This window comes from Barbus barbus (assembly GCF_936440315.1).
Source record: "Barbus barbus genome assembly, chromosome: 45".
NCBI classification, from domain to species: domain Eukaryota; kingdom Metazoa; phylum Chordata; class Actinopteri; order Cypriniformes; family Cyprinidae; genus Barbus; species Barbus barbus.
In genome coordinates this window covers 3,248,913-3,271,137 of record NC_136723.1, presented here as the reverse complement: position 1 = coordinate 3,271,137, position 22,225 = coordinate 3,248,913, and the positions used below count along the sequence as shown (strand labels likewise).

Here is a 22,225-nt window from a genome sequence, read left to right as displayed (position 1 = left end):
TTGTGGCTTGCATGCTTCAGTCATTGATTGAAGTTTTTATTTCATTGCTTACTTGTTATCATCTTAAAGTATTATCTCAATAGATGTGTACTAATTAGGAGGTACTAAATATCTGCTATTATATGTTTTCGTTCTCAGATAGAAGAGGAAGTCAAAGATAGGACAAAAAATAGTGAAGGAAGTAGGCAGAAGTTTCTCAAAACGAGGAAGTCTCCAAATAGTTCCATTTACTTACTAAGTTTGTGTCAGTACAATAACTGCAACGCAAAGGTGAAAAACATTTCAGTACACCAGCACTCGCTCAGTTTCAGTTTACTCTTAGCGCTGGTGTTCCTGAACTGGCAGCTTCTTTTGAACTATCCACTGAGTTTTTGGTCATACCACATCCTGCTCAGTTCGACAGCTTATTTGAACATGGCATGTAGTTACTGTCCAAAGTGAGGGGAGTCCAACACTTTATAAGGTAAGAATATGTAGTACATAAGATTTTGTGCTCAAGTATGATGTTAAACTGGTAAACGCTGAGTAAATTAAGCGTGAATTAAACCAATTAAGTGAATGATGAGAAGAAAAAAAATCGAAATACTTTCAATTACAATTTTATTTTATTTCATGTGCAGTGTTGTATTATAAAATTAGAACGATCCAGGATGCATCATATGAAATATTCTGATAGTAAATCTTTAATATCTAGTAAATCTGATAGTAAATCTTTAATATATTGATATGGAATCGTGAAAATAAAATATTGAAATTATCTGTATAATATCTCACTTTGTTGTGGCATTATTTAGTTACTTTGAAGTAAAAAAGCAAATCAGATGTTTCTCTGCCTTATTGTGCTCTGATATTTCTTTTAAAGGAGGCAATTATTAGTGATTATTTCTTAAATAAAAATGTGTTTAATGTATATTAATAATTCAACAATCATTTATTAATGATTTGCATATAAAAAGCCTGAATATTTGTATTGAGGTTTTTCACGTTAGGTCCAAATGTCTAAATTGTAGATCACTACGGAGACTTTGGTGTTCAAAATATAATTAAAAAGGAAAAAACAGAAAGTTATAGGATTTTGAAACTTATACGAGAAAGATGTTATGACAAACATAACAAAAACTGCAAAATTTTGAAACATTTATGTTGCCTTTTTTTTATTGTGTTCTAATATAATTTATAATGAAAGAATTGTATAATTTAGAAGTTTTCTCACTATTGCTCTTAGACTTTTCAATATATATACATTATTGTCCAGATTTTGTTGATTATTATTAGTAGTAGTATTTTACACAAAGCCAAACTTACTTAAAAGATCTTAATATTAGGCATGATATTATTATTCCACCATTTTGGCTTAATAAAACAACTTAATAAAATACATTTTATAATAGCTCGCAAAAATGCCAAAGATTTACTAGTAGTAAATTACATATTTAAAACTTGTAAATCTAACCAGTGATGCACGTCTCTGTAGCTAGACATGTTTTATTAAAGTCATTGTGCTGCTTCGCTGCATTTACTGATTTAACACAAAGCTACAACCTCATTTTCCATTGCAAACCTTGCATTTTGCAGTTAACACTGACCTATTCTTGCTCAGCCAATTTAGCTTCTTCTTTATGGAATCATTTGTGGTTGAATTTGATGAATCTTCTCAGACTTGCTTTTCTTTCATGCATGAACACGAGGCCCTGAGGTTTTGTATTAGCGTTTGTGTTTGAGGTTGCTTTTTAGTAAGTAAAAAGGCTAGAGGATGTATTTTCTGTTTGCTTCATTTGGCATTTTGACAAATACTTCATCCACATAATTTCTCATCATTGGTAATAATGGGAAAATTAATGTACATTTCTATAGAAAAAAATGAAGCAGAATGAAAATAAATAAAAAGACATTGTCACAACAGTCGTATCAAGATGTAGTTTAAACTGGGATTAAATTGCAGAAATGAATGAGTTTGCATGTGAGTGTTTATCATTTGTGGCAAAGCACTTATTATAGCAGTAATGTTGCATTAATCATGAAATGGCTCATGTAAGGTGTTCAGCTGTGTGCCCTTGACGTGAGTGGATTAATCTGCTTGCCGTGTATCATCTTTAAGTGCCTTAAACATCTCACGGGAGTGGGCTTAAGTTGTAGTAGAGGCTGAATGCTATTGCAAAAGACTTGACCGCTTCCTCTTTCTGCGTGAACTAGTTTCTCAGAGGCGCATGTCTTTTAACTTCTTACCCAAGTTAGAGTTTCAAATATGCATAGACATACACATACATGCGTTTGTGTAAATTACTTTGTAAGAACATATTTGCCAAAAATAAAATAAAAAGTGGGGAAAGAAAATACAATTTAGCCTTTTTGATCTATAAGATTAAATGCTCTGATTATACAATGTGGCTGAATATAAATGTAAAAACATTTTTTAAATGGATATGGATCTGAAAGGTAAAACAGCCAAAAAGTGGCTTGTATACATAGAAACAGCATGAGCTGTAATATAGCGTGGTGAAAATATAAGATAGGTTTCATTTTATTCATAGAATTTTTCACTCTTCCATTTGTGTTATTTCATAGTTTGCTATTGTAGAAAATGTGGGAAACTTAAACAACAAGGAATGAATAATTACGCAGTGAAACGCAGTTTTTAATGTTTCTTTATAAAGTTTGACGTGCTAAATACAAACATCACATTACTTGGTGTGTTTCTTTAACAGTGCCCTTGAAAACAATATATGTTGACAGTTTATACAAGATAATCTGTTATTACTCATGCATAAAAATGACACATGTAACACTAAGCTAAGAACTTGCCTATAGTTTAACATTAACCGAAAGTGGGTCGTCCAAAACTTCAGAAGTGCATGCTGGGTGATTTTTGTCTTCTATGACTAGTCCCATAATGTTCCGGAAAGCACTAGAATGTAACAGAATTTAACTGGATGTTCTAGAATCCTAAAAAAAAAAAACATGTCAAACTAGTACACAAATCTAAAACAATGTTTCATAATTCATAATGACCTATAAAATAATTGAATGCATGCTTGGGAGTATAGTTTTTTTAAAAATGAGAAGGAACAGACAGTCAGATTAAAATGAAACGCTAAAGACTGTGATAAAGATAAGGAATGACATTAGTATCCAGTGACAGACTGTGAGTGAACAGAATGCAACATTACTCAAAAAAATAGTGGTTCCTGCATTTGATGCAATATTTCATTTCTGTGAAATTATATTGCATTTATAACGCTATCATGGCAAATTGATGTTGTTGATTCATAATGTACTGTAATGTACAATCCTGAGTGCTTATTGCCTTTACACCATTGTCATTACATAACTAAATGTTTCAAATAAAACCTTTATTGGTCACACTTAAGTTTAGGGACCATTTGTCACTATTACCTATGACCTTTGCCTCGATAAACCCCTAATTTGCTGTTTATTAATAGTTAGTTAGGTAGTTGTTAAATATTGGTTAAAATTAAGGGATCTAAAATAAGGGCATGCATAATAAGACATTAATATGTGCTTTATAAGTACTAACAACCAGCCAATATGCTAGTAATGTAGTTAGGAATGAGAACTGGTCCTTAAAATGAAGTGTTAACCATTTATTTTTTCACCTATGGCATCCCTGTTATGCAAGGTTATTATTTGGCATTCTTAGCAGCGTTTACAGGGTTTCGATCTCTAAATTGTGTTTACAGATGGGTGTTTTCTTGAAGCCTCTCTGATTTTCACTAACAATATGATCGAAACTTTCTAAGAAATGATCCACACATCAGGCCTCATTTATAAAGCATGCTCAGATTTGATCGTAGAGTGTGTGCGTACGCTAAAATCCACGCCAACGCTCATATTTGTAAAAGCTGTCTTTGACGTGGAAAAGTGCTTAGCGTCACGTCAGGGTCTGAGCAGACGCACACACTTTTTCTTGTCAAAATACTGCTGGTTTTTGGAAATGTAAGCTGTTCTTGCAGCTCGCTGTTCTAAATGAAAGAATATGGATGATGACTGGTGATCTTTTACATGTTAATGACATTAATTAGGAGTCGTTTACAAGGCAGAGAGCTGAAACCATTCATTTGCGCACAAGTTCAAGATCATTCGTGATTCATAGATTTCCCATCTGAAAGAGAGGCGTATGTGCATTTTCTTTGCGTACGTTCATTTTATGAATCACATATATATGAACCTGGACCACAAAACCAGTCATTTTTTTTTTATTTAGATTTATACATCATCTGAAAGCTGATTAAATAAGCTTTCCATTGATGTACGGTTAGGACAATATTTGGCTGAGATACAGCTATTTGAAAATCTGGAATCTGAGGGTGCAAAAAAATCTAAATATTGAGAAAATCACCTTTGAAGTTATCCAGTTCTTAGCAATGCATATTACTAATCAAAAATTACGTTTTCATATATTTATGGTAGGAAATTTACAAAATATATTCATGGAACATGATCTTTACTTAATATCCTAATGATTTTTGGCATAAAAGAAAAATTGATCATTTTGCCCCATATACAATGTATTGTTGGCTATTGCTACAAATATTATGACTGGTTTTGTGCTCCAGGGTCACATTTGAGAGATGATCATAAGATCCTATTTAGGATGGTTTCTGCGCAACATTTTATAACTGGGGCCCATTGTCTTTTTCAGGTTATTTGCGGTCCTCTGAGCTTCGGCAGACGGTTGAGCAGATATGGTAGACAGGGTGCATGTGCTGCCGTACTTCTTCGGCAACATCACGCGAGAGGAGGCGGAGGAGTACCTGCGGCACGGAGGAGCGGGGGATGGCCTGTTCCTGCTGCGCCAGAGCCGCAGCTTCCTCGGCGGATTCGCTCTGTCGGTGGCCTATGGCCACCAGTTCTACCACTACACCATCGAGAGAGACATGAACGACACCTACGCCATCGCCGGCGGAAAATCCCACAGAACCCCTATAGATGTGATCGACTACCACTTACAGGAGTCGGACGGGCTCGTCTGCCTACTGAAGAAGCCCTTCAACCGGCCCCGGGGCACCGAGCCTAAAGTCGGGCCCTTTGAGGACCTCAAGGAGCAGCTCATCCGGCAGTACGTCAAACAAACCTGGAACCTACAGGTAGGTGACACTTTAACACTTCATTTGGTAACACTTTATTTCAAAAGTCCACTAATAAGTAACTTTGTAAGTAGATGTCAGCTTAGCCTACTAACCCTAACCATAACCCAGCAGTCTACTATACTGTGATGACTGCTAGTTGACATGCACTATTTATTGAAATAAAGTGTAATCCTTTATTTAATTTTGGTAGCACTTTATTTTAAGCTTACACGTTACATACTATTATAATAACAATAAATTATGTATAATTACATACAAGTAACACTAAGCCAAACCCTAATGCTTACCCTAATGGACCTTCATGCTTACTTTATTTCTAAATACCTTTTTTTATGCCAAAATGTTAAATAGTTATGCTTTCTCATGAGTTTGTTTTTTGCGACTTCAGTTATGCTAAGAGACAATTGCTTAAAGAGCGTTGAGCTCATGCATTTACTATTTATTTACTGTTTCTTTGTCTTCTTGTGTATGAAACAACTTTCTTTTTTGGCTTATGTTTCAAATCCTCCTTACTTTTCCAGCAAATCCCCTCCAATCTCCTTGCTCATTTTGGTACACTGTAAAAATGGACTATTTTACAATAGTAAAACAAAGATTATTGGAGTATATTTTATGAGAAAATGCTATTTCAGTCTGAAAATGTTACTGAAATTTAATGAAATTAGTGGACATTTTCCAAACCAAATTTTTCAGTTTAAATAATACACATTTTTACATCTATTTTCACCCAGTTCCTAATAGATAGTCACATCGTACTTATTTCCTGTCGAATACACCATTTCAGTTAGAAGTGTGTGAGATTACGAGAATAAAAGAAGTTGTGAATATTTCATGTTTAACTTGTCACAACAACCTTCACACATTTTGTTTTTGTTGCAGTCAACTTTTGAACATTTACAGGAATTGTGAATACATTTATGCCACCCCTGTGCTGCATTAAACAAATAAATGCACATTTGTGGTGTAAGACAGGAGCAGTTTGTTAGCTGTGTTTGTCGTGTGGCAGGGTTCGGCTCTGGAGCAGGCTATCATCAGCCAGAGGCCTCAGCTGGAGAAACTCATCGCCACAACGGCTCATGAGAAGATGCCGTGGTTCCATGGCAAGATCGACCGTGAGGACTCAGAGCAGCGGCTGCTCAGGAGCTCACACGTCAACGGCAAATTCCTGTGAGTCTCATTCCCTCGTTGGACTTATTCTGCAAGTCCAAGATAAATGAGACATAATCTTGGGTGTTAAGAATTACACTCTTAAAAATAAAGGTGCTTCACGATGCCTTGAAGAACCATTTTTGTAAAAATGGTTCCAAAAAGAACCTTAAACAACCTTTCTTCAGATTATAAAAAGGTAAGAAAGAGATGGTTCTGTAAAGAACCTCTGACTGAATGGTTCTTTGTGGAACCAAAAATGGTTCTTCTATGGCATCGCTGTGAAGAACCTTTAAGAGTGTACCCAGAATACATACCTTATTAGCTACAGTTTATAATCTAGATTTATACTTCCATTCGAAAGCTTAGGGTCATACTTTATTTATTATTTTAAGAAATTATACTTTTATTCAGAAAGGAGGCGTTCAGTTGATCAAAACCGACAGTAAACAGTAAACAGTTAATTAATATCACTCAGTAATTAAATGTATAATAACACCGTAACAAGGAGACCTTAAAATAAAGTCTAACCAAGATTTCAAATAATTGCTGTTCTTTTGAACTTTCAAAATCAAAGAATCTTGCACAAAATGTATCTCAGTTTCCAGAAAAATATGAAGCAGCACAACTGTTTCCAATAAGTGTTTCTTAAACAGTAAATTAGCATATTAGATTGATTTCTGAAGGATCATGTGACACTGAAGACTGGAGTAATGATGCTGGAAACTAATAAAATAAAATACATTTTAAAATATATTCACACAGAAAACAGTTATGTGAAATTGTAATAATATTTCACAGTTTTGCTGCTTTTACTGTATTTTTTTTTTTAAAAATTCAGCCTTGGAGAGCAGAAGAGTCTTTTAAATGGCATAAAATAGTTCATAAAAATACATAATTGTTTATATTGCATCAGCATTTAAAGGACACCAAAGTAAAGCAATATGTATTTTATTATTATATATTTTTTATATATCTTAGTTTACATGAATGTTAGTCATTTAGAGTTGTGGTTAAATTATAACATACGTGCATGCACTCTAATCATTTTAAGTGTCAAGATTAAGATTTGATATAACCTAGAAAAAAAAAAGTTAATCAATCATCTTAAAATTTGAATCCCAAAACTATTGCGAAGAAATAACTTCTGAAAGGTGCAGGTTAAATTCAGCAGTGGATTCCAGGCAGGCTTTGGACCGCTCTGAAGTGACAGAAGCGAGGCAGAGAGGCAGCGTGTGGTTTCCGCTGTCACACTGTTTGAGAGGACTTCCTGAAGTGACCGAAGATGCAGTGTGGAGGCGGAAAACAAGAGCAGGCTGGGTGGGGTGGTGTGTGTCAGTACAGTGTGTGCTTGCTTTAAATAGAGCACTTGCCTCCATCTTAAAACACACGTATGCTATGAAGTGTACAAAACAATGGAAAAAGAAGAAAAACATGGCTTTATCATCATGAGAGTCATGTCATTAGCTTTGAACTTACTATTTTTTTACTAAAGCTTTTCCAAAAATATATCTATATTATATTGTATTGTTTAGATTATTTATATTAAAACATTAGTTTACAACTGCATCCACTGTATATCGAATCTCAATACCGAATCTCTGTTTTGATAAGCGTGAATTTTTCTCCTCCAGCTCCATCTAGTGTTGCTTTGTGTATAATATAATCAGAGCTCGGTTTGCAAGAGCCTCTGTAAATGACTGAATTATTCTCCATCCTCTGCTTAACATTTACTGTGCCGTTCTCTCTCCTCCTGACAGAATTAGACAAAGAGAAAACACTGGCAGAAACGTGTCCTATGCTCTGTGTCTCCTGCATAATAACCAAGTCATGCACTATCGCATTGATAAAGACAAGGCTGGCAAACTCTCCATTCCTGACGGGAAGAAGTTCGACACACTTTGGCAGGTAAATAAACCTGTCAAGAGAAACCTGACTTCAGAGCAGATCAGCAGACCTCAAAGTCTATACACACACTTTACTTTAAACTTTACCATTATTAAATGTTTTGAATGAAATCTCTTTTAGTATAGGAACCAATTCTCACTATTAACTAGTTGCTTAATAGCATGCCTGCTATTAACAAATTGGCTGTTTATAAAGCACATATTATATATATAATATAGATGTAGATGTAGATATATATGTATAACCCAATACCTCAATTTAACAACTACTGCACTAAATATTAATAAGCAGCTAATTAGCAGTTTATGGAGGCAAAAGTTGTAGTTAATGGTTTGTTACTAATGAGAATTGGACCTTCAAATAAAGTGTGGCCAATCTCATCTGCTCACCAGGGCTGTGCTCAAATATACAGCAAAAACAGTAATATTTGTGATTTCTGAAGGATCATGTGACACTGAAGACTTCCAAACTTTTGCCAAGTACTGTATATATAGAAAATAATAACCTTAGATAATTAGCAAAATAAGTGATGTATTATTTTTCAGGCTTGTGGTATTTGCTGATGTCCTAAAGAGGATCTTGTAGAGTTAGACAGTTGTTTTGGTGTGGTGACCAACAGGACAAACGCCATGTTATATTTAGATTTCCTGGTTGAGTGGCTGCGCATGATGCATGGCATCAAAGGCCAAGCAAGGTAAATGCTACAGCTAGGCCATAAACTAGCCCTCAGAAACATATCTCACTGTGATTAGGAGAGAAGTGCATGGTTCGAATGAGGTGAGTGTGAGAGTAAAAGCGTATGTTGATATACAAATAGATTTCAGTGATGCGTCACAACACTACCGTGTAGCTTTTCAAAGGTGAGCTCATTTGGAGAATGTAAAGAAGTCGTGCTTAGAGTTATATAAACAAAGCCTCCTGTATCAAGCAGTGTGTTTATAAAATATATATATTGTGTATATACTGTATATTCTTTTCAGCTGAAGCTTTACGTGACAGTACATTGATTAGAGTTTATCGACCGTTCATGAAAAGCAAAGCATTCTGTGAAACAGGCCTCGGTGTAAGAAGCGCAACCACAATACTGTGTGACACTGAGATGATGTCCAGAATCTGGCTTTGATGTGCACTGTGTTGTGTGTTACAGCTGGTAGAGCATTATTCGTACAAGCCTGACGGCCTGCTCCGAGTGCTCACCGAGACCTGCCCGAGACCGTCACAGAATTCGGTCGTAAGTACACTCACATCTCTAACAAATGACAATGTGTTCTCATATCAGCTTGCTTTAAAGAAAAGAGACTGCACTGACATGTCAGACTATATAAACTTCTCACGACTGGTGTACTGTTTGAAATATCCACAGATAATTGTTAATTGTTTCACTGAATTCTTTTTAAACGCAATTGTAATTAAACTTGTTAACAGTTCATTAAACTTAGTGTAAATTGAAAATAAAGTGGTTCTCAACTGGTGGGTCATGACCCCAAAATATTGTCACAGACAATAGGGAAAGACGATGCTAAGTGCAGTAATAAAATGCAACTGACTAAATCCTTTACAGACATGGTGATGTTAACAATATGAGATGGAAGAAAAAGTGCCTCTAAGAAACTTTGCAACACAGGTTTTGCGAGAAAAGATTCACAGAGAAATTTTGCGTTCATTTATGAAAGTTTTGCTTTACTCCAAGAAACTTGCATGTGATGAAATTTTGGATTCCCTCAAGAAACTTGCAAGAATTTGCGTAATTAACTTCCCATTTCATGAAAGGCTAAATTTCCCCCAAGAATGTTTGCATTCATTCGCAAAAATTATGCAATCTTTACTTGCTCACAAGGAAAGTTAGTCCAAGAAACTTTGCATTTGCTCTTAAAAATTTAGCATTCCCAAGAAACTTTGTGTTTGCTTGAAAAAATGTTGCTTTGCTCTGAAAAATATTGCATGCGCTTGTTGCACAAAAGTTGGCCTAAGAAACGTTCTATTCGCTCGCAAACGTTTGGCATTCCTCTGTAAATCTTTACAAGAAACTTTGAATTTGCTCTCAAGGAACTCAAAAGTTAGCCAAGAAACTTTCCATCCAAAACTTTTGCAAGCAACCACAAATGCACTGAAATATAATTTTCGCTCTCATCTAATTTTTTTCCCATCACCATGTTCCGAACAGCAAAACAAAATAAAGCTTATTACATTTCCTCATTCTCAAACAGTTACGTGAAATAAAAAATAAGAGGAAGAAGCAGATTAAGAATGATTAAGGACATCAGGGATAAACATTATATTTCTGGCTACAGTTTGTTTTGTGCTTTGAATTATTGGCTGCCAAGAGCATGAAACCTCTAAAGTTAAAGACATTAAGAAACCAAAAGCGTTCATATTCTTATTCAGAAAATAATTTTCTAATTTCACATAAACTAATTTACACATTACTGGGTTCATGCAGTTTATATAATCCATTTCAACATTTGATTTTAAAGACATTTAACCAAGTCACCACTTGACGTCCAGTGTTAAATCTGTGTCCAGAAGTAAAGCCTGCTGAGAACCACTGACTGTACAAATCCAATTAACACAAGCACCACTGCAAATGCTGTCATGTAAATATTGCTGAATGTGCATTGAATTAGTGAGTTTGCAGAGCTAATTATTGAAGAATGGGTCATGGATGTATAGCATTAAACATTAGCATCAAATAGTGTAGGATTAAAAATAACCTTATGCTCTTTAAAATTGTGGTTTCTAGCTAGGTGCCACAGGTGGGATTCTCTCCAGAATCAAATCATACTCCTTCCCCAAACCCGGCCAAAAACAGGTGCACTAACACACCCCTCTCTTCCTCCCTATCCCCATCTGGCAGTGGTAGGACACCCGCCTTGCTTGCGTGTGGTTTTTGCTTCTAACTTCGCCTGTGGGACGCCTGACCCCCTCTCTGATCTCTTCCTCCATTGACTGCCCTGTCCATCACATCCAATCACCAGCAATAACTCTTCACATTCATATACAGACATAATCAAGTTCTGATTTACACTCAGATAAATTAAAAGAATGGTTGCACACTTTTTGTTGACCCATCTTGACTGGTTATCTACCTTATTTTTAACATAAGTGTGGGCATGACTATTTTTAATGTGCGAGGCTTCCGGTGTCATTGGCTTCAGTTATTTTAGCTCTACAAAAACTTATTTTTAAAATTTATCAGCAAAATCAAAACCACATTGTTTTGTAGTGCAAATTTATTGTAGTGCATTGTTTTTCTTCTGGTTATTTTACATTAGTGGCTAATGAATTGGAATCTCGCACATTTAAAGAAAATAGCTTACTTCTGCCTTGCAAAATAAGGTGGATAAAGGATGTAAGTCAGGGCATGTGTGCTTGAGTTTATTTGTATTTTTCTGTAGTTAAACGTTTTTTGGAATATATACATACTACAACATTAATAGTATTTATGTGGTTTACTGGTCTGAGCTGGTCTTGGGTTTCGGGAGCTAAACTGGGAGACCAGCTAATCCAGTTTAGACTGGTTTAAGATGCTTTTCCAGCAAGGATTTGAAAAACCTAAAGCATTCCTCTTCAACAATAAAAAAAAACTGTAAATTAATTTTTATTAAGCTGCATTGGTAATGTTGGTGACAGTATTTATTCAGAAAACTGCATAATATAATGTTTGGATTTTATTTAGCTCTTACATCCATCAGAGAGAGATAAAAAAAACACAGTTAAACACTAAGACTGGAATAGTCAGCATAATTACATCATTTTAAAATGAAGCTACTTTTAGATACACTACTATTCAAAAATGTGGGTTTTCAGCAAGAATGCATTAAATTGATCAAAAGTGAGAGTAAAAACTTTTACATTGTCGATACGAGCTATCATAACACAGATAGCAGCTGTTTATGTTTATTGAGCAACAAAGAAATTTGGCACATCACTATCCACCTTATTTTTCCTGTAAGAGAGGGACATTTGTAAACTGAATGTCTCTAGCTTCCGGTGTCATTCGCTTCCAGCTATTTTTAGCTGTAAAAAACAGCTCGTTTTGCTGATTGATATTGCAAACTGGTGTGTCTTGCCACATTACTTTAATGTATAATCTTAATTATGAACACACTGGTATATAGTGCAAACAGTTTGACCGTTTACTGCACTTTGTTATTCTTCCCTACAGCAGCTAATGACCCGGAAGTCTTCCGCTTACTTCCGCATTGAAAAATAAGGTGGATCATAAATGTTGCCTTCCATCCAGAACTATACATTTGATTATTTATTAGATTCAGTGCATTTGAAGGCATCATGGTACTTCTGGCACAAAAGAGAGGTGGTTGTTCTCATTTTTGAGATACCACAGTCTACTGGAATCAGTCTGCTGGACACTTTGTATAAGAAGTGCTGTTTAAAAGTAAAAAGTTGCTGCCTGTGCCAAATGTTTCAGTCGGTCACCAAATCAATCTTCTTTGAACGAAAGGAACGACTGGCAATCATTTGTGTTGATATTGACTTTTTCAGCTTCTAAGAGGTGCCATTACCCCAATCATACCTCCATATTTTCATCCTCCTTCTCTATCACTCCTTTTTAATGATGTAAATGACATAATTATCAATCCTATATGCAAGAGATCTCTTTTTTTTATTTATACACTGTGCGTTGGCTTTGACCTTTTGGAAGAAGTTTCTCCTCTTCTTCATGGACACTGATCGCATCACGTATAATGAATTGCCATTCATTTAACATTGAAACATCTCAGTAAATGTAATTATGCATTCAATTCTGATTTAAGGTGCCATGAAGAACACAGGAAAGTTTGGTTTGACCCTGTCCCTCTGTCCCATTGATGCATGCAGGCATTTCAGAGAACGTGCCTGTGTCCTATCAGCTTTTTCTATGCGGATCTGTGTATTTTCACTGTTGTAATTGTGTTGTGTGCTTGTAGGGTCATACTGAAAATCCATATAACTTCAGAAACCTCAGAGGTGAACTTCCTAAGCCTAATATATTCAGCGCAGGTTAGTTGACTTGCTTCAACACACCACCACTTGTTTAAACGATCTTTAAGTCTAAAGTCTTTCTCTTCTGACTAAAACTCACACTGTTGTTTTGACAGAGGCTATGCCAATGGACACGCAGGTGTATGAGAGTCCATATGCGGATCCTGAAGAGCTGCGGACAACGACAGTGAAACGGAGCGACCTGACTCTGGAAGATGGAGAGCTGGGCTCAGGCAACTTCGGCACTGTCCTGAGAGGAGTCTACCAGATGAAAAAGTTAGTCGACCAAGTTTACATAGAAGACTTTGGTTATTTTAAGGATATCAATTCTGTAAATGCTGCCCAAGGTAGTCTGAATTCAGTGGACGATCTTATAAGCCTTTATTCTCACTCTTAAAAAATGCAATCAAATTAATGACGTATTGGTATTGTATTCTAAAAGCCTGAAATCATGTTGTGTGTTTTCTTTTCTTTCTTGCCACCAAGTATTATGGAAAATGTGGTTTGGTTGCTAAGTGGTTTTGTCTGCTTCCTCATGTGTTGCAGAAGTGTTGCTTTTCCCTCTTAATGGCGTCGTTCGTGTGCACTCAGCTCATAAACATGATTTCCGACACGACATCAGAATGGATGTTCTTTTATGTTTGATTCAGGACACAGAAGGTTGTCGCTGTTAAGATCCTGAAGAACGACGATAATAACGCGGCGGTGAAGGACGAGATGCTGCGGGAAGCGAGCGTCATGCAGCAGCTGGATAACCCGTACATCGTTCGCATGATCGGCATCTGTGAAGCTGAGAGCCTCATGCTGGTCATGGAGCTCGCTGAGCTGGGGCCCCTGCACAAGTTCCTCCAGAAGAACAAGTACGCCATGCTCGAAATACTTCAGAACATGTGCTGAACTGTGAATATAGTAATATGCATTGATAAGCAATGTGCAGTAACTACATTCACAAGATTTTATTAACATTCTGCAGCTATTTAACTCTTCTATACAAAAACAGTTCAGTGAATAAGCCAAAACTCGTCATAGTGCCTAAAAACTGTATATTCCAAGTTTTCTGAAGTCATGATAGCATTGTGTGAGATGCACAGAGAAAATTTGCTTTTCATTTGTTAATTAATTTGTTAGTAAATGCATTAGCTCACATGAACTAACAATTATCAATATATTTTTACAGCATTTATTATTCTATGTAGTAACACTTTAGATCACATATTCACTATTAATTACTATAGTTTTCCCTCAATAATCTCCTAATTTCCCCTAATCTAAAGTTTTAAATCTCTGTTAATGCTAGTTACCAGAAAAACAATTGTTCATGTTTGTTCACAGTGAATTAATACATTTTAACAGCTACAACTTTAGATTTTAGAAATTAAGATTAACTACACTCTTAAAAATAAAGGTTCTTTATTGGCATCGATGGTTCCATGTAGAACCTTGAACATCCATGGAACCTTTCAAATGCAGAAAAGGTTAAAAACTGTTTTTTTAAATGTTTTAAAAATGGTTCTTTTAAGAACTGTTCACTAAAGGTTCTTTGAGTGTATAATTAATAAAAGTATTGTTCATTGTTACTTCATGTTAAATACTTCAGCTAAATAAAGTAAAAAAATGAGGCCTAATTGTAAAGTTGAAAAAGTTCCCCTCAATAACAGGTAAGCATTGCATTGAGTGACATGAGAAGAACCATTGGTCTCACTTACCGTTGAAATATGATGGACATTATCTAATCTTTTAAATGATAATTCACAGGACCAGGAGTTCCTTAAGCAGACTTTGCTTGCGTTGGTTATGCAAATTGACTAATGGAAAGCTGACTTCTGTGTGAGCTGTGCTTCATGCATTGCTACACTATTGACTTCTTTACCCAAAATTTCACCAAAAATAAACTAATACTCTTTGCATACAATCCCGGTAATGGATTTGAGAAGTGAATGTATTTGGTCATTGGTTTTGGACCAGTAACTGGGCTTGTGCAGCTTCATGAGTTATAAACAATAGTAGCTGTGCATTTACTGAATTTCTATTTCTACTGATTTTCTATTCTGAACTGTTTAAATCAATTTTTAAATTATTGTTTTATTTCCTTTTATGTAAAGCAGTTTGAATTACCATTGTGTATGAAATGTGCTACCTAAATAAACTTGCCTTGCCTTGTCTATTGTTAATAGCTTTTCACTTTGTGTGTTTTCAGAAACATCTCTGTGAAGAACATCACAGAGCTGGTTCATCAGGTCTCTATGGGAATGAAATATCTGGAAGAGCACAACTTTGTTCACAGAGATCTTGCAGCCAGGAACGTGCTTTTAGTCACTCAGCACTATGCCAAGATCAGCGACTTCGGACTCTCTAAAGCCCTGACAGAAGATGAGAACTATTACAAGGTATAGTCACCAGAAACTAATCGCATACATGCTTCAATTACAAGTAAGAACGAAAGCCCTTTTAGATGTACAGTACACACCCTCATTACAAAAACGTCATGTTAGTGACACAGAATGGGGGTTTAAGCAGAGCGTAGCCCTGACTGATCTTTGTTCGCTGCTCCTGTAGGCCAAAGGTCATGGTAAATGGCCGGTGAAGTGGTACGCTCCCGAGTGCATGAACTACCTGAAGTTCTCGTCCAAGAGCGACGTGTGGAGCTTCGGTGTCCTGATGTGGGAGGCCTTTTCATGCGGACAGAAACCCTACAAGGTGTGAATATGCATATTTTATAATATGCAAGACATATTTTGCATTGTTAATTGGACTGGGTGATATACTGATGATTGAATATATCGATAAGTGAATATGTTTGAAAATGAGGCAACATTGTGAAATGGTCACAATGCTTTTAATTTTTCCTGGTGATGCTTTACAATAAGGTTCAATTCATTCATACAATTTAAATGCATTAGCTATCACGAATTAACAATAAAGATATTTTTAGCCTTTATTAATCAACGTTAATGTTCATTTATAAATATGTTCTTTGTTAATGAATAATGATTAATAATTATATTTATATTCTGGCTTCTTGTTTTCTTTTTATTCATAAAAAAACGTGACCATCTAACACTAGCACTTTATATTCTATTTACTTTTTATTCAATAAAACACCTTTCTTTTTATTTTTTTATACTTGACTTTGTAACACTAGCTCTCTCTGTTCTATCTACTTGATAAATGTAAATATAAATAATGAATATTCATAATACATTAACAAATGTTAGTTTATACAACATGAAATTTTAAAAATGTATTAGAACACAATAATATATTAACATTAACCGTGATTAATAAAACCAAAAATACTGTCTTTGTTAGTTCATGGTACCTACTACACTAATACATAATATTATTTAACTTATTATTAATTAACCTCGCAAACTTGAAAAGTAAATAGTGGCTTATAAGCCACAACTGTTTCACTAATATAGCTACACTCACACTGGGCTTTGTTTGTTTTATTCAATACAGCTTAATAAACTCAATAGCATTAAATAAACTGTATGCACTATGACATGTGGGCTTTAGGATCCCTTAAATATACTGCATATTGAACTTAATCTAAATCACAAACTGCACATCCATCCATTTAAACCTCCAGATGTGAGCCGCTGTTTGAAAATGAGCATTTATTTTAGCAATGTTGGTTTATTCCATATTGTCTGTAGGGTATGAAAGGAAATGAAGTCATCCAAATGATCGATAGTGGAGAGAGAATGTCTGCCCCGGCCGACTGCCCGGCTGAGATGTACGACCTCATGAGGAAATGCTGGACATACAAGTATGTTTATTGGATATATCAGCATTTATATATTGATAACTCTGGATTATAATCCATTTGCAATCAATCCATAAATGAAAAGAAAAATGATTTACAGTGCACTATGCTAGCAGTCTTTAATATCCTGCACATGAATATACTGATCTGATACTGATAGGAGATCAAACTACAACACTGATTATAAGCAATAAATTATATCATTTTATTTATCATATGTGACCCTGGAGCACAAAAGCAGTCATAAGTCGCTGGGGTATATTTGTAGCAATAGCCAACAATACACATGGGTCAAAATTATCCATTTTTCTTTTATGCCAAAAATCATTAGGATATTAAGTAGAGATCATGTTCCATGAAAATATTTTGTAAATTTCCTACCGTAAATATATCAAAACGTAATTATTGATTAGTAATATGCATTGCTAAGAACTTCATTTAGACATCTTTAAAGGTGATTTTCTCAATATTTTGATTTATTTGCATCCTCAGATTCCAGATTTTCAAATAGTTGTATCTCAGACAAATATTGTCCGATCCTAACAAAGAAAGAACTTATTCATTCAGCTTTCATATGATGTATAAATCTAAATTTCAAAATAATTGACACTTATGACTGGTTTTGTGGTCCACGGTCACATATAGAAATGTCTAGTATTCCTGTGTAATAATGATTAATTCAATTCAGTACATTGAAGGATAATAAATGGTTCTGTTCTGTTTCCGCAGGGCGGACGAGAGACCTGGATTTTCAGTAGTTGAACCCAGATTACGGCATTACTATTATGACATATCTCAGTGATGAGCAACCATATACAATTATGCAATACAGTATTCCAAAACAGTCAGTCCGTATAAGGTGGTATAGTGATTTGTGACATTTTTCATGAAAATATTTGTTTATATGTTTTTTTTCCCTCCATCATTGGTGCAAATTCTAATTAGATGATTGACAGCATTTTGTTTTTAATCATGTAAAAGCAATAACTCTTTTTGTTAGAAACTGTACAAATTGTGTTAATGAGCAAAAAAAAAAAAGGTTGATTTTGCTTCTAAAAGCATGTTTAGAAAGAGCATCAGTGTTTTGTGTTTGAAGCCAAGCCAGTATTTTATGTAACAGCAGTAGGATGACCAGTCAAGATCTAAACATGTCTACAGTATTAAGTGCCAAATTCAATTTTTTTTTTTACATCGAGTGTATGGTTAAAAAGTTGAGTGTTACTCAACTTTGTGGTACAATGTAATCAGATCATTTGCATGTCATCTATGACAGTCTAAGCAGGGTCTTCTTTTAGGATTTGTGTCCTCCATGTTTCTGCTGTCCTATATGTGAATTCATTGCATGTTCATTGTGATTTGTCAGCTTGATTCAGTCGCTCCAGACTTGATAACTGAACAGCATGGCATGACACATTAAAATCTTGCTCTTCCTCAGTTTGATGAGATACTGAGCAAACTGAACAAGTATGGCTGCAATACGATTGTCAAAAAATGCTTTAAAAAGAAATAAAGTCATTTTTAACAAAAAAAAATTGTGATTGTTTTCTTGGATGCACTAAAATATGAACATAGAGAAATAAATTTGATTAAAACACACTCTAAAGAAATATGGTTCTTTAAAGGTTCTTTACATGCAGTAATGGTTTTATTTAGAACCATAGCATTCTGAAGAGCCTTTATGCCGAAATGGTTCTTTGTTAGAGTTTAGGGTTCTTTGTCTCCTCCTGTCAAAGCACTTCATTACTGATTTTCAGTGATCAGTGATCCAATTACACAGAAACTCTCAACAATACAAATTTAACTTTAAAATTGTAACCGGTTTTCAAACAAACATGTTCTTATCTTTTTTTTTTTTTTTGGTCACATATAGCCTAAGTGTGTGCAGCTCTTCTAAGCTTTGGAAACTTCTCTCCTCTTCTCCACTAAGTAAAAGAGACAATGAATTTAAAATTCATATTGTTAGACTTTTCAAATTATTACTTGGGTTTATGTATAAACATACCCAGTCACAAAAAAATATTAAAACTACCCTATGACTTTTTAGCACTTTTTTCTATTTAGATTGTGAAGGGCTCACATACTGTCCATTTTTGCTTTTGGCCTTCATAAACATAATTGTTTTTACATAAACACATGTAAAAATGTTCTATTTAGCACTTTTCTGGCACTGTTTAGAGCCATTTTTCTTAAGAGTGCACAATGGAATAAAATAAGCATATATTTGATTAAAGTTACTTTGGGTGTTTAACTCTCGACACACAGAAAACTAAGAGAAAGTATGGCAAAATTTAAAATAAGTTATTAAAATACATGAATTAGTCCATTTACAGTATACGATATGCAATATCAAATGGCAAATTCTAAATTGTTTGAAACCAACAGCAGGGTGTTTCTTCAAAAATACAAAATACTATATTAAAAATACAGCCTCCACAGAAGGAACTCAATTCTACAAAATCAGTGTACCATTTCTTTCTGAATCACCTTTGGTCCAGCAGAGGGCACCATACGCACAAAATAAGTGAAGCCCAATTATGTCAAATTTCAAGAGATGCTGTCTTCTAACATGGCTATGCAGCCTTAAATGTATTACTCAGTACTTTATTCACCATTTTAGCATTTGTCTGTCAGATGTGAACGAAGAGGTTCTTTGATATTTGCCGTCTCTATCCTGGCTGAAGTTGTTTTAACCCTCATTTATAAGCTGACACACACACACTGGAATTTGGAGCAATTATGGTAAATAAACATTCTCATCTAAACAGATGAAATCAAATAGAACGTCCTGAAATATGATGTCATTATTTATTTTTTTAAAGAAAAAAATAGAAGAGCATATGAACATTCAGTAAGCATTACAATTTTGCTATTTTTCTCACTGACTAAAATACCACCAAGGAATAAATCTTAAACATGCAAAAAAATTGCATTTTCTTTATAAGGTTACATTTATAGACTTTTATGTTTTATTGGAAAGGACAGGAATTGATCTTGTGACACCGCGAGCACATTTGCGCTATATATGTAACCTTGGACCACAAAACCAGTCATAAGGGTACGTTTTTTTGAAATTGAGATTTATACATCATCTGAAAGCTGAATAAATAAGCTTTGATGTATGGTTTGTTAGGATAGGACTATATTTGGCCGAGATACAACTATTTGAAATATTTTTTGAATCTGAGGGTGCAAAAAAATCTAAATATTGAGAAAATCTCCTTTAAAGTTGTCCAAATGAAGTTCCTAGCAATGCATATTACTAATCAAAAATTAAGTTTTGATATATTTATGGTGGGAAATTTACAAAATATCATGATCTTTACTTAATATCCTAATTTAAAAGAAAAATCGATCATTTTGACCCATACATTGTTGGATATTGCTACAAATTTATCCGTGTGACTTATGACTGGTTTTGTGCTCCAGGGTCACATATCGGCGCACTAAACATGAGGCTATTAGCACCGACGAAAGGCAAATATTTAATAGATAATACACAAGTCAACAAATCCACACTGCTAGGTTTTAAATAAACTGTATATTGTATAAACTGTCAGCACACTTTGATCAAGACTGTGAACTGTGGCTCTGTTGTGTACGTCTGCAGCATTTTTTGACCAAACAGTAACTGAAAATCTACAATACACTGCATGTGCACAGGAAAGAGCCTTTTGAGATGTTACTGTATGTTAATGCTTTTTTTCTCCTCATCATATCAAAGGCCTTTTCATCTTTATGAAGTGAATTATTAACACATTCCTTTAAAGAGGTGGGGGTTCTCACCCCTGCTCTCTTCATTTTGTCAAAAAAGAGGAATCTATTTCTTGTCCTCTTGACAGTGAGTGGCTTTCTGCCAAGGGCCCTGTGTCCACTGGAGCACTGCAGGCCGGCTGTTTGTCTGTGCCGGCTGTGGGCAGCCTCTTTTGTTCCTTGGAATTTGAGATGGGAACGTCAGTTGTGTGGGAGATGTCTGGCTTCTCCCAGATGCCAGGCGGAGCAGAGTGGGCGTATTTTAGGGGGATGGGAGCGGCAGAGACCGGACAGTGGGTATACAGTACATGCATCTGTGCACTTTCAGAAAGTTTGTGATGAAGCCCGGACATTTTCCATTCTCCTGGACATTCACTCCCGTGCCTGAAAGATTCATGTGATGAGATTGTGAAACTGGCAAAATAAATTAATAATAATTATAATAAATGAAAATAAATTGGCAGGTAAAAAAGTACACTTTAACATACTTCTAAAAAAGGAACTTATTACAGAAATAAAATAGTTTAAAATAATATACGTAAGTGCAAACTGAACGTGTGATTTAGTATGTTATCAGTACTAACAATTCATAAATCATAATAATTTATATTATAATAATTGTATATATTTTAAAGCAAAACTTTACAAAAGTGCACATAAAAATGGAATCCTGTAAGTGTTTTTTGTTTTTTATTTTTAATATTAAAAATAATATTTCTGTAAATACAGTTTTTTTAAATACACATTTAAGTCACATTTAATACAATTAGGCACACTTCTTTTTTCACAAGTGGTATCTCTGAGTACACCACTCAGAAGAACAAAATTAATGAATTTTCTATACATTTTATACAAATCTTGTATATAATCACTAATCAGTACCTGATACAGTCTCTCAGATGCGATACAGAATATGACAATTGAGCAAGGAAGGAATGCTCCAGTGCTTTTCATCTGAGCAGACTTGTTTTTCAGAAATGACTTTGATATTCCTTCTCTAAGCATTTTTTTGAAACAGCAGTGCCAGCACCACTGGGGCGTTTTTGGATGCGCTTCACAAAAAAGCTTCCAAAGTGTCTGCCAAGTGGAGAGGGCTGAGCTCCTGATCAGGAAGTGTGTGGAGGGACGTCCCGCTGCTGGATGTAACACACATCCTCTTCTCATTAATACATCCCTCCACACCCCTCTCTTATCTGCACAAGGACATGCACATCCACAAACTTGCGTACTATTACCATATAGTATGGGTTTGAAACTTGAGGATGAAGAATAAGCTTTGATCTCACGAGTGACTTTGAACTTTCCTCTCTAACATTGTTTGACACCGTTCATCATGACAGATGTGAACAGAAAGTCTTGATGTAGAACAGATTATCACTTTAAACAAATTAATATTTATTAAATATGCAGGTAAATAGGTTCCTTAGGAGATGTGTATGCAGTGTTGGGGAAAGTTACTTTTAAAAATAATGCATTACAATATTGCATTACTTCCTAAAAAAGTAACTTTTTAAATATGAGCAGGGCTTGATTGTTTTTAATACAAGAAATTACATTAATA

At 34.9% G+C, this 22,225-nt stretch overlaps 1 protein-coding gene across 2 annotated transcripts; it reads left to right on the top strand.

Annotated features, from left to right (window-relative positions):
- Positions 1-247: 247 nt before the first annotated feature.
- LOC306864488 (tyrosine-protein kinase SYK-like) lies at positions 248-18,438 on the top strand. Of its 2 annotated transcripts, XM_079408525.1 has the most exons (13): positions 248-463; positions 4,661-5,105; positions 6,115-6,275; positions 8,015-8,162; positions 9,310-9,393; positions 10,903-10,971; positions 13,091-13,163; positions 13,262-13,421; positions 13,796-14,005; positions 15,343-15,532; positions 15,702-15,842; positions 16,805-16,917; positions 17,644-18,438. In XM_079408525.1, the coding sequence occupies exons 2-13, from the start codon at positions 4,704-4,706 to the stop codon at positions 17,714-17,716; spliced, it is 1,824 nt and encodes a 607-aa protein (XP_079264651.1). In that variant the 5' UTR covers positions 248-463; positions 4,661-4,703; the 3' UTR covers positions 17,717-18,438. The 2 variants fall into 2 exon arrangements, with proteins under 2 accessions (XP_079264651.1, XP_079264652.1); XM_079408526.1 differs by lacking the exon at positions 10,903-10,971.
- Positions 18,439-22,225: the final 3,787 nt, after the last annotated feature.